At 45.9% G+C, this 12,669-nt stretch overlaps 1 protein-coding gene across 2 annotated transcripts in view; it reads left to right on the top strand.

Annotated features, from left to right (window-relative positions):
- PTBP1 (polypyrimidine tract binding protein 1) overlaps positions 1 to 12,669 on the top strand; it is a 26,965-nt gene extending 14,296 nt beyond the window's left edge. For both annotated transcript variants that reach the window (XM_039732891.1, XM_039732899.1), the window contains 11 exons: positions 506 to 652; positions 1,564 to 1,734; positions 2,455 to 2,565; positions 2,867 to 3,041; positions 4,152 to 4,226; positions 5,464 to 5,609; positions 8,120 to 8,153; positions 8,668 to 8,760; positions 9,062 to 9,278; positions 9,497 to 9,574; positions 9,893 to 12,669. In XM_039732891.1, coding sequence (XP_039588825.1) covers positions 506 to 652; positions 1,564 to 1,734; positions 2,455 to 2,565; positions 2,867 to 3,041; positions 4,152 to 4,226; positions 5,464 to 5,609; positions 8,120 to 8,153; positions 8,668 to 8,760; positions 9,062 to 9,278; positions 9,497 to 9,574; positions 9,893 to 10,025 — 1,380 coding nt within the window. In that variant the 3' untranslated portion in view covers positions 10,026 to 12,669. The remainder of the gene's footprint in view (positions 1 to 505; positions 653 to 1,563; positions 1,735 to 2,454; positions 2,566 to 2,866; positions 3,042 to 4,151; positions 4,227 to 5,463; positions 5,610 to 8,119; positions 8,154 to 8,667; positions 8,761 to 9,061; positions 9,279 to 9,496; positions 9,575 to 9,892) is intronic.

The following is a 12,669-nucleotide window of genomic DNA, read 5'->3' as shown; positions in this document are numbered from 1 at the left end:
ATTGTCTTGCAAATTAAGGAGTAAAAAAGAAGCCAACTTTAATAATTGCTTAAAATATTGTCTTTAATCTTAATTAAGAAAAGGTGCCTCTGATATATTGCATGGTGTGATTATATTCAAGTGCTTGCTGCAGTGACTTGCTACAATCCCTTACATTTCTCTTCTGAAGGAGAGAAGCCCCTAAGGGTGTGGAGCAGTGTGGGGTCTTTTCCTGCCCTGGAAAGAAGTAAAGACTCTGGATTGTTGCTTTATTTTCATGTTCTTGCAGACATTTACATCTAAGTAGACACAGCATGGAGATCTTAGGGTGAGACTTTGCATTAAATCTGGAGAGGGAAGATGCCAATTTATTCTACTTATAGTTGGATTTTAAACAGTTTTATGTGCAAAACCACACGTGTAAATGTAACTGTGAAAACCCAGCTCCATTACGGCTCTGCCAGAGGTTTGGGGTGACCTGGTGCTGTCCTGGTGTAACGTGTCTGTGTTGGGTTTCACTTCCCAGGCTTTCATAGAGATGAACACAGAGGAGACAGCCAACACCATGGTGAACTACTACACCACAGTCACTCCGGTGCTCCGGAGCCAGCCCATCTACATCCAGTTCTCCAACCACAAGGAGCTGAAGACAGACAACTCTCCAAACCAAGCAGTCAGTTTGTTCTCTGCATTGTCATCCCAGGGATGGGGGGGACACACAGCCAGATCTCTGCTGCTGGCTTGAGATCCATGCACTTGAGTAACATCTGGTGCTTTAGGATGTTTGTTTCTAATGCTTAAAAGATTTCTATTGAGTGCAGGCATGATGTGGCAGAACACAGCTGGTAGGTGCTGCTTTGAGGTGGCAGCACCTGAACCCAGCAGGTCTCAAGGCTCTGAGCCCTTAAGGGTCTCTGCACCACACACTCTGCAGAGGGGAAGAAGTTTCTAGTTTCAGCTTTGCCTCTTTTGGCAAATTTTAGGACAGCAACACTGGAAAGACGTTCAAGTGTTGTGGCTCTTTGTCAGGGGTGGCTGCCAGTACATCCCCTTTCCTCTCACTTTTCAAGCTGATTCCAATCAGGATCAGAGCACCCGGTGCTGTGCAGATGGAATGCTGCTGTTGGGTGCCTCTCACAGCTGGAGCACAAGTGTTCTGTGTGCTAGGGGGCTCTGCAGAACCCCAGGCACTTCTCACTTCTGGATCTCTGTGGCAAATGTGCATCAATTTTTCAGTCTTGCCACCTTGTCTAGGATTCTGGAAATGGATTCAGAAAAGCCCTGGTTTTCCCTTTTTCTAAAAAATGGGATAACATTGCTGCATCACTTTATGCAGAGCAAGGTTTTGCCATAGCATAAATACTGCATGGTTGATTTAGTTGATATTTTTGCCTTGCTCTTACTGGTTGGGATGGTCTTTATTGGCTCTGTCTCAAATGTCCCCCAGCCTTTGCAGCAGCACGTGGCTGTTCTGCTCACTGCTGAATCCCGCAGGCTGTTTGCAGAGAGGGAGCTCAAGGAGAGCTGCCTGTGTGTTTTTTGGAAGCAGAAGTGTGGGTCTGACAGTTTTTTTTGGTCCTGCAGCGTGCCCAAGCAGCTCTGCAAGCCGTGACCCAGGTGCAGGCTGGGGCTGTGGCGCTGGCCGCCACGGCCGCGGCCGTCGACGCAGGGATGGCGATGGCTGGCCAGAGCCCTGTCCTGAGGATCATTGTGGAGAATCTCTTCTACCCTGTCACTCTAGATGTTCTGCACCAGGTAAAACATGTCACCACAGCTGCTTGAAGATTGTTCTGGAGGGAGGGGCAGCAGCAGCTGGTGTGTTGGTGTAGTTGCAGAGTCTGTGGTTTGTGTTTGTACAATGCAAGTTCTGAACAGAGCTGTCGGGCTTCTCTGGAGGCCATACACCTGCAGGAGATGCTGGTAGTTTTAGTCCCCCACTCTTGCATGATTTTAATTTCCAGAGATTTGAGTCCTTGTCCCCTTTATTGGATCAATTACAGTTCTTCAGGTTATCTTTAGGTTTAGCAAAAGTAGCTGATCCTCATCCTTCTGCTGGGGCTGGGGCAACAAATACACTGTCCAGGAGCTATGTAGGCAGTGGCCATTTTGGAAAGTTGCCTCTGTCAGCTGTGATTGCTTAATGTTATCTTCATGTTTAAACTGCAAGCTTGACTGCATTTAAGAATTCCTGAAATTCCTGGAAGAGGTCGAGTTCCTGAAGGTGTTTGTGCATATTCCTGTTAATTAACCCAGAATAAACAAACTGCACTTAGGGAGCAGTTCAGCCACTCTGGTGTGTTCTAGGCTGATGCCATGATGCCAGTCAAGCAATGCCCACAGTGTGGTTTAAAACCTTCAGGGCTGCAGTTGAAAGCTGACAGGCTGAAAAGACTTATTTCTGCTTGTAATAAGAGATCAATATGATGTTATCTTACTGGAAATGTAATAACAAGATCCACAAATATTATCTTGCAGATCTTTTCCAAATTTGGTACAGTCTTGAAAATCATCACATTCACGAAGAATCACCAGTTTCAGGCCCTGTTGCAATATGCTGACCCCATGAGTGCTCAGCATGCCAAACTGGTGAGTGCTGCATACCTGGATTACTCTCACTTGGGTTTGCCTTGTGTAATCCAAGCTCAGGGTGGGCTTTGGGGTGGGCTGACACCAACATTACCCCAAGGACAGAGCATGAGTGGGAGGGAATGGCTTCCATGTGCAACTTGGAGGTTGCCAGAGGGGCTGCATGAAGCAGAGCTGTCTCCACATCAGATACCTGTTCTCAGGTGGAGTCATGGCATGGCCTAACACCTTCCCTCTCCAGAGAGCAATTGCTGAGCTTGGTCTGAGTGCATTTGGGTGAGGGCTGGTTTTGTTTCCTCAGTCTCTGGATGGACAGAACATCTACAACGCCTGCTGCACGCTGCGCATCGACTTCTCCAAGCTCACAAGTCTCAATGTCAAGTACAACAACGACAAGAGCAGGGACTACACCCGCCCAGACCTGCCCTCTGGGGACAGCCAGCCCACTCTGGACCAGACCATGGCAGCTGCTTTTGGTGAGTGCTCAGCAAGTGGGAACAGGAGAAAGCCAGCTGATGTGTGTGTATGTGTGTCATGGTGAGCCCCCACCCACACCTCCCTGCTTCTTTTCATTCTCACTGTGCTCTGCGAGGTGCTTGTTGGGCCTTGTCCTTGCAAACACCACCTGGGCTCACTCTTTCCAAAGGTGCCTTGTCTTGCACTAACTGTCTGCATGCACAACCTTTGCATATTTGCCATCTGAGAGTTAGTTCAAGTTATAGTTATAATTCAGGCTAAAATGCTGTTAAGTTTTATTTCTTTTTTAGGTTGTTATGGTTAAGCTCTAAATTTAGGTATAAGTCAAGTTGAAGTACTTTTAAGTTGAAGTGCTGAGCTTTAGGCAGCATTCCTTTTCATCCTTGTTTACACTTTTTTTACACACACATACCTAGTTAGACTTCAATTCCTTTCTGTTTTGATTGCCTGGATTTTGTTTGGTTTTGTTTCTTGCTTGCTTTCCCTTGTTGTGCCTTAGTTGTCCTTTGTAAGTAGAGTGAATCTTACCAATGAATCTTGCCAATTGTTGTGCTCTGTAGTTTAATTAAATATAACTTTTGCTTATGTATGTGGTCAAAACCTTTGGATAGAGTGTAACTGAAGTAAAACATTTGGGGATCATTGAGGAGCAGATTAGTGCCAAATCCCGTGGTCGGTGCCTCTGGTGCCACCTGGTGTTTGCCTAGGAATTGTTTTGGTGATCTCTGGAAGTCCATTGTTCCAGGAGAGGCATTTAGGGTTTAGCTTTCAACTGAATGCTTCTGTTGAAGGACAGATCAAGACATTTTGGCTAAGTTTAGGGAGGTTTAGGTTAGATATAAGGAAAAAGTTCTTCACCCAGAGGGTGGCTGGGCACTGAACAGGCTTCCCAGGGCAGTGGTCACAACACCAAGCCTGACAGAGTTACAGAAGCATTTGGACAACACTGAGCCACACAGTGGGATTGTTGTGTCTGTCCTGTGTATGGCCAAGAGCTGGACTTGAAAATCCTTGTTGGTCTCTTCCAACTCAGAATATTACATTGCTCTGTAAAGTTTAGAGTTTTCCTGCTGTTTGGCATATTTTTATAATGTGTCTGTTTTTCCCAGGTGCCCCAGGAATAATCTCTCCTCCATATGCTGGAGCTGGCTTTCCTCCTACTTTTGCCATTCCTCAGGCTACAGGTACTGTATTTCGTAAGTTGAAATTTTGTGTAGGTTTTCTGTAGCTGGAGCATCTTCATGTTTTAAATCAAAGTGTAGTGATGGTTTTGTTTGGGTTAGCCATGTAAATGCTGGCATTTAGACATGGAAGGGACTGGTGATGCAGTAAATCACCTCAGCTAAGAATGCTGTGTGCAGCTGCAGCACCTCTGGGCAATGTCCTGGTGATGGGAAGAGGATGGGTAAAGCAGGATGGGAGAGACAGTAAAGGCAAACCTTGAAATAATAATGTGGGAAAAGTGGTGATGAGATATAAGTTCTTGTGCTTTGAATTTCCTCATGTCATTACAGAGGTTGGGATCTCTATTTAACAGCTGTAAATGTGGTCAGAAGCAAGGAATCTGCCATTTTTTTTCCTAAATATTTTGAGAAAGCTGGTATTTAACTTGAACTTTAAAGTTCACAGCTTGTAGGTAACAGATCATTGCTGCTTCCAGAGGTAGCCAAGGGTCTGAAAACTGGAGGTGCTGAACATGCTTGCAGGAGTGCCAGCCTAAACATCATTGCTGAGGTTTTCAGCATTCCAAGCCATGTTGGCTCTCTGGCAACATGATGGAATTTCCTTGCTTATGACAAACAAGTTGAAGTGTTGCTGTTTTGGTAACATCCAGCCCTGCTGAGGAAACAAGAAGGGCTGATTTGGGGGTTAATCCATGGAATTGACTACTAGCAGTTTTCTTGAGCTCTAAAGCTCTTGCCCTTGAAGGGCTGGTACAGGAGGTGCCAGCTGGTGCTGGGAGCTGTCTGGGAGTGCCTGCCAATCCAGCTGCAGTGGTTCCCAGTCAGGAGAGCTGGGTGATGGTGGCACAGGGTACCTGGTGGTTTGCATGTGTGATGAGAGCACATTGTGCATGCCCTGGTTGGACAGACCCTCCCCGTGCCCCGTGTGTGACACCTGCCCTGCACAGCAGAGCTGAGGCTTTGTGCTCATCCGCTGCTTGTGAGTGCTCATCCACGCTCAAGAGTGCTGAGGCACCTCCTCAGCACCAGGCACTGCAAGAGCAAATCCTCTTAGAAACCAAAACATTTCCTGCAGCACCAGAAGAGGAGGCTCCTGTTGCCCTTAGGATTCCATGGGCACTTTTGGGCATGATGACTTGCATGGTTCAGAGGGTGTGCTGTTCTCCCTTCTGGTGCAGCAATTACACTAGAGTACGTGCTGTTAATTCTTTACTGGTTAATATTCTTTAATTTCCAGGCCTGACAGTTCCAAGTGTTCCTGGAGCACTAGCTCCTTTGGCTATCCCAGCAGCAGCTGCGGCGGCTGCAGCAGGACGGATTGCCATTCCCGGCCTGTCTGGGACAGGGCACTCCGTGCTGCTGGTTAGCAATCTGATCCCAGAGGTTAGTGCAGTCCTAACTTTACTTGTTTTTATTTTTCTCCTTCCTGTTATCTCTGCTTTCACTTTCTGAACACGGATTGGGCTGAAATTCATTGAAAGTGAAATCCTGCTGTATCCAAAGGAAGTGGCACTGCTAGAGCAGCCGCTGCCGTGCTCTGACAGCCCCAGGTGCAGGGCAGAGCAGTACTCTAGTTGCTGAAGGGAAATGGGAAAGTCCATCTCAGATTGAAATTGCTCTTCCTTGGTTCAAAGCCAAGGATGCTGCCTGCCTGCTCTTGTCCCCCAGAGACTACAATGCCTGTCCCTTCCTCCCTCTTCTGTGTGGAGTCTCCCCACCATTCCCATGGAATAGTGTCATTTGGGTCACAGAGTAGCCATGTCCATTCCTTTTCCTTGGCATGTTGTAGTTTTTAATACATTAATTCAGAACTACAGAGAGGCTTCATGCTGACCTTTGCTCTTTCTGTGTAGTGTCTGGATCCCTGCTAGCTTGACCTTGTACCTGTGCAGTGTTTCCTCTGCCATGTGCTTGCACATTTCCCCCTTCCAGGATTCCTGGAAGTTTTTCCTTAGCTAAACCCCTTAACAGCTCACAGTTTACATTTTCAATTCTACTTAACTGAGTGAGTTGAAATATTTGGATTTCTCTAAAAATAATGCAAGTAATATTTGAACAAAAACCTTGTTTAATGAAAGATAGCACCATAAGGGAATTGGATATGGGGGGCTTGAATTTTCCTTCAGTCAGCCCCTGGATCTGGTTGGATTGAAAGTGTAGAACCTCTGGTGTTCAGCAGAGTGATGAGGCTCTGCTGAGGAGCTGTAACTGGTGGGACTGTGCACACACGTTAATAGCACTTTGCAAAGCTGTAAAACTTACCAGTGATGGCAGAGTCACCACAAAACCTCTTTGGATCAAAGGGGAAGCCTGGATGTGATGAATGATCAAAATGTGTAACTCCTAATGAGATGAACCAATTGGATCATGTTTCAGACTGCTCTTACTGTCATTGCTGTTCTCTCCAGGGCATGAAATAACAGCAGGGGCTGTGCAACAGTTTTGGGATTTGCTGCTCGTGCTGCCTGGAAACTGCTCTGCCATTCCAGGGACTCTCATCTCTGGTTTGTTCTACCATAAGCCCTGATAATTGCAGGCATCATTATTCCTGACCGGTGTGGTGCTTCCAAATGTGTGTTTCCAGGAAGCTGTTGGGTGCCTGGATGGTAGTGGCAGGACAAGGGGCTGTGCTGCACCTCTCAGATTTCTCACAGCTCTCTTTAGGCAGGAGCAAGCAGTTACTTCATGCCCTGTGGTTTTTTTTGAGGAGCTCTTCACTCTCCATCCAGCTTGTCTTTGGGCTAGAGAGACTTTGGGACTTGGACTGAAGCTGTGAACTAACAGACATGAAACTTTTTCCACTGCCTGTATAATCAGTGTTGTAGAAACTTACCTGTGCCACAACCAGTTAGTAAAGAGACAGTATTGCCTGGAGTGACTGCTGTGCCATGGGGTTTTCCTAGTGGGAATTGTGGGAGCTGAAATGGCTCCATTATTTATTGTACAAGAGTGGGAGCAGTTCACCCATCTCGGCTTGTGGTGACCCAGAACTTTGAGTTTCTGCACAGTGAGGTCAGGCCACAGAGCAGGAAGGGAACAGTCCTCTGCAAACAAGGTACAGCTCCTTTATCTGAGTGCTTCCAGCAGACCTTGGAGTGGGATTTGAGGCAGTACAGCTGCTCATCCACATGATCTGTTTGTGTAAAGCAGTGGTTGATATCCAAGGTGGACATTCCTTGTTTATTTCCAGCCAAGTATTATGGATTGCTTCCTGCAGTTCCTGACCCCAAAGCAGCAGTTGAAGCTGTTTTTGACTTGGTCCATAATTGTAAACAGAGCAAATACTTTCAGTCAAATTTTAGGGAATGCCATTGCAATTGAATTGGTTATTGCAGCCTGTGGAAGTCACTCTGGAGGGATACTGTCTCTTACTCCTTTGTATATCTGAAGTAAAAATGCCTTTTCTTTATCATTGTGTTCCACTAGGTAAAACCTATTAACTGTTTCTGTAAGCAAGTTATTGTATGTAGAATTCTATAAATCTGACTGATGGAACACTACATATTCCTTATGTATTTACTGACCTGTGTTTTTTGCTACTTTTTTCTTTTCTCCCCATCCCTGAATTTTTTTTCTTCCCCCGATCCGGAATTTCTTTGCCAACTGACTGCACGGTACTTCTGCTTCCTGTTGTTGCTTGAAACAAAAAAAAAAAAAATAAAAAAAACATTCCCCTTCCAAAAAAAAAATAAAACAAACCCTGCTCTTCGGAAACCAACCTGCCCTTCAATATTAACCATCTTGAAAACTTCATCATCCATCAACCAATTTCGCCATTTCCTGCGGGGACTCTGCCCTTCCTCGTTGTGGACGATTTGTGCAACCTCGCTCTCCCCTTCGATTCCTTACCTCTTCCCTGTCCCTCCGCTGCCTTGCTCTGCTGTTCTCTAAAGAGAGTTACACCCCAATGCCTCTTTATTCTTTTCGGTATGTTATTATTCACACTTTTTATTACCTTGTTTTTTCATTTAATTTGAGATTACTTTTTGATACTTCAGAAATGTACAGTTTGCAGTTTGCCTTTTTTATTTATTTATTTATTTTTTTGAATGCATAATTTTGGTTTTACATTGTTTTACTTAGTTTGCTGTTTAATTTAGTTTGCCTTTGGTTTTGGTTCAGTTCTGCATGGGTTATTGCTTTGCATGTCTTTGATAAGAGTTTTAAATTGTGAGAGCATGCAAAATTGTCCAGTCTTCTGGCAGTAAGATTTTGGCTTTTTGCTGAAACCCAATGTCTTTTCTTTAATGTATTGTTCCATTATTATTCTGCTATATAAGAATTCCCTTAATTAGAGCAGAATATGTAGCCATGGTTGGAATGAGATCAGTTCTGGTTGGGAATGGATGTTTTTGCTGTTGGATTGATTAGCTGATGTTAAGTTGAATTAGACTTTTTGTTTCCGTACCTAAGACTGTTCTTGTTTCCTCCCTCTTTGAAGGAGTCTATGGTGATGTGCAGAGGGTGAAGATTTTATTTAATAAGAAAGATAATGCCCTGGTTCAGATGGCCGATGGGAATCAGGCCCAGCTTGGTAAGCTTGGCAGGGTCAGACTCGGGGCAGTTAGGGACAAAATGGGTAGTTAAAACTTTTATTTTTGGCACTTTCTTCTCTTCTAACAGAAGACCCAAACGTATCCAGGCCTTGTGGGGTGTGGCTGTGGGGCAGCTCTGGGGCTGGGCTGGCTGGTGGGTGCGAGAGGGACGTAGGCAAAGAACACAGTGAAGCAGAGGGACCCTGCAGGGTGTGGTGTCTGCAAGGGCAGTGCAATTCTTGAATTCATGTCTGGACAAAACTGAAGTAGCCTGCAGTCAGGTGTGTCCTCCCCTTGCAGCCATGAGCCACTTGAATGGGCAGAAGCTGCACGGGAAGCCGATCCGTATCACGCTGTCCAAGCACCAGACAGTGCAGCTGCCCCGTGAGAACCAGGAGGACCACGGCCTCACCAAGGACTATGGCACTTCTCCTCTGCATCGTTTCAAGAAACCAGGCTCCAAAAATTTCCAAAACATCTTTCCTCCTTCTGCCACTCTTCATCTGTCCAATATTCCGTAAGTGTCAGCAGGGAGGGTTCCTGTGTGGCTGAGTATTGAAGTGTTTGCAGCCTCTTGTGTTGCTGTCAGGGGAGCTCCCTCAGCTCCCTGTTCCATTGTCTTGCCTTGCCAAGAGGCTGCTGGTAGGGAATTTAGAAAACTCTCATGAAAACTAGTTTTTTGAGATTATTTTGCTCTGTCAACGTCTGTTTGACTGGGAAAATTTTTTGTTTCAGACCTTCAGTAACTGAAGAAGACCTTAAGTTGTTATTTTCAAGCAATGGTGGGATGGTCAAAGGATTCAAATTCTTCCAGTAAGTGTTTTGTATTCTGTCCTCTCCTTACTCTGGGCTTTTCATATGGGAAGGGTGGAAGTATTGGTTCCAGTCAAAAGGTGAGCAGAATCCTTACTAACAGTGTTTGACTCTGGAATAAAGAATTCCTGAGTAACCTTGGCTTGAGCACTGAGTGAGCAGTAGGGCTGCATGTGCTTGCCACAGAGATACTCCTCTGAGGAGTGAGTGTGCTGCAGGTACCTGGGGGTTCATTCTGTGCTGGCTGGGAGAATTTGCATCAAGTTGGAGAAGCTCCTGCAGTGGATCTAAACATGCCTGAAACTTGTGTCTTGTCAGGAAGGACCGTAAAATGGCTCTGATCCAGATGGGCTCTGTGGAAGAAGCCATTCAGTCCCTCATTGACCTCCACAATCATGACCTGGGGGAGAACCATCACCTGCGTGTGTCCTTCTCCAAGTCCACCATTTAGAGCTTGGGAAGGCCTGAGTAAAAATGGACTTGACTTAAAACCTCTGGGGTTCAGCCTTGACCTTAAAAGGCTGGACACCAGGGTTTCAACTTCCATCATTCCAGAAAAAAAAAAAAAAGCCACTTTAAAAATGCAGCTGAAGTGACCTTAAAAGACCAGAGATTTTATTTTTTTAAAGAGAAATCAGTTTACCGGTTTTTAAAAAAAAAAAAGAAAATTAATTCCTCTTGCTAACCTTGCGGTGATGGGTAACAATCTTGACTGTTCCAATAAAAATCACAAGTTCAAGTTTACACTATGGAACCTGCTCTGGGAAATTCCCCTCCCCTCCTGCTCCTCCTCCCCCAAAAAGCAGATCCCAGCAAGTTTTATCAGGTTTCACATTGATGCCTTTTTTCATTTCCTTACCCATCCATGCCTTGAAAGACCTAAAACCACTGTGTGAATTCACTGTAGCGCCTTGGAGTCAGGATTGTGGTGACCAGGAGCTCCCAGCCCACCCAGCACAACACTCGGTTGCGTTGATCCCACCTTACCTGTGCACCTGCTGTCCTGTGCCTTAAACCTTCTACTTCTTTGGGGAAAACATCCGAGCTGCAGGGAGGGGATGGGCAGAGCTGAGGGGGGGAGCAGCTCTGCCTGACCATCAGCCGGGGGAGCTGGCAAAGTGGATAAAGGAAACTTTTGGGCTGTGACTCAGGGCAGTTCCCCGCTGCCCCCTGTGTGTGTCTCGATCTCCACGTGTGCCCTGTGCCACTTCCCAGTCTGCTCGTGGGTCATTGCCACCTGCAGACTCAGGTGGGAGTTACCTGAGAGCCTCTGGCTGAGCAAAGGTCTGGGTGGGGGAGCATTCCCAAGGCCAAATCACATTCCAGTGTCAGGAGCGAGCCCGCAGGCTCTGCCCTCACAGAGGGACAAAAGAGCCGCTGTGGGACACTTGTGAAGATGAATCAGTTTGTCAAAATTGTGTGTGTATATACCTAAATGCTTGGCTAGGATTTGGAGAATCCTTGGATACCCCACAATTAGAAAGGTGCCTGCAAGAGGTACCTTTGTGCCCCTAATTGGAGATTAACGAGGCTGCTGTAGCTCCGCCGTCGTTCTTAGAGCATGTCTTCAGCATTTGAGCTTTTGTTTGAATCCTTGTATTATACTTTGATGCCGTTGCTGTCCTCTGTGCCTAGCAATATTTCCAGTTGACCAAATATTCTAATCTCTTTATATGCAAAAGAAATAGTTTTAAGTACCTTTTATAGAATGATAAGATGGTATAAACGTAATCTAAATTTACTCCTTTGTGGTATTACCCGTGTATACTGTACTTTATTTTCTTTGTTTTGTAATTGAAGCTGTAGGGCAGGAGTAGTTTCCAGGCTGAGGTCGTGGCTGAGGATGAGCAGAGCTGAGGGTGTGAGAGAATGAGCACAAACAGCTCAGAAATAGAAGGAAAAGGACCCAGGCTAAAGATTTTTTTTTTTTACCTTTTGAACCTATAAGCCCAGATGTTGTTCTAGGAAGGGAATTTATTAAAAGTAGAATGCAGCAGATCAGTTTTTCCCAATGATACAACAATTATTTTTTTTTTTCTGGCTTACAACTCTTTCCCGGGCCATTCTGCCTTCTATTCCGTGTGATCCGATGTTGCCTTACATTTCCCTCTAACCTGCAACCTGTTCGGATGCAAAATAACAAGAATCTTGTACTTTTTTTCAGGGTTTTTCTGCAAATTGTGGACCAAAGTTTGTTTTTTAATTGTCTTAGTGTTGCAAGTTCTGATTTCCTTGCTTGGTGTGGGAGCTCTTGACTTGCCTAGCACTGAGTGTTTGGAAAAGTCTTAACTTTCTGTAGTTCCTCCCTGGACTCTCAAGGATATGAATTATGCTGGAGAAGCATGTGAGGTCCGAGTGAGAGCCCCCCTGGTGCTGTGGTGTGCTGGGTACCCCCGAGGAGGGCAAATCCCTGCTGACAGCATCACCCCAGCTGCTTTTGGGTACCTCTAAATCTGTGCTGGAGCCAGGGATCTGCCCCTGCAGAGCTCCCCAAGGCCCTGCCACCATCCTTTACAGCTGGGGGTCTGTGGCTTGTCCCCTCCCTAGTGAAACACCTCCCACAGGGGACCCAGCCCAGCAGCACTGGGGTGACTGGTCAGTGCCCCCCATCACCCTCCCCAGCTCTGGGGAGGCTCCTGGGGCTGGGACACTCGGGGTGTCCCGTGGAAATCACAGCTGGGTTTGGGGTAACCAGGCCCCCAGCACGGCGGGCGCTCCCTTCGGATCCTGTGTTTGCATGTAAAGAATGTGAGTAACTAAGGGTGTACATATTTATAATTTTTTTATACCTGTTGTAAGACATGAGGGGCAGCAAAACCCAGTTTTTTATGGTGACCAGATGTATTGTATATTTTGATAACAGCAATTCCAGGTTCAGTATTGTGGAAGGTGGGTGGGGAGGGGAAGTGTACACACCATCAGAATTCCATTGCCTCTTTCAAAGAATGTTTGTAATGCAAAATGAAATGAAATTAAAACTATTTTATAACAACCTTTGTACCTTTCTGTAGCTCCATTATTTCCTGTTGAGATTGTAGAAGCAGTTGGTGCCCAGTCTGTACTTGTGCTTTCAATAAATTCTTCTGTATCCTTCA

This window comes from Passer montanus, unplaced genomic scaffold, assembly GCF_014805655.1.
Source record: "Passer montanus isolate IOZ18808 unplaced genomic scaffold, ASM1480565v1 scaffold112, whole genome shotgun sequence".
NCBI lineage: Eukaryota > Metazoa > Chordata > Aves > Passeriformes > Passeridae > Passer > Passer montanus.
The sequence above is the reverse complement of the archived record's forward strand: the minus strand, read 5'-3'. Positions and strand labels throughout refer to the sequence as shown.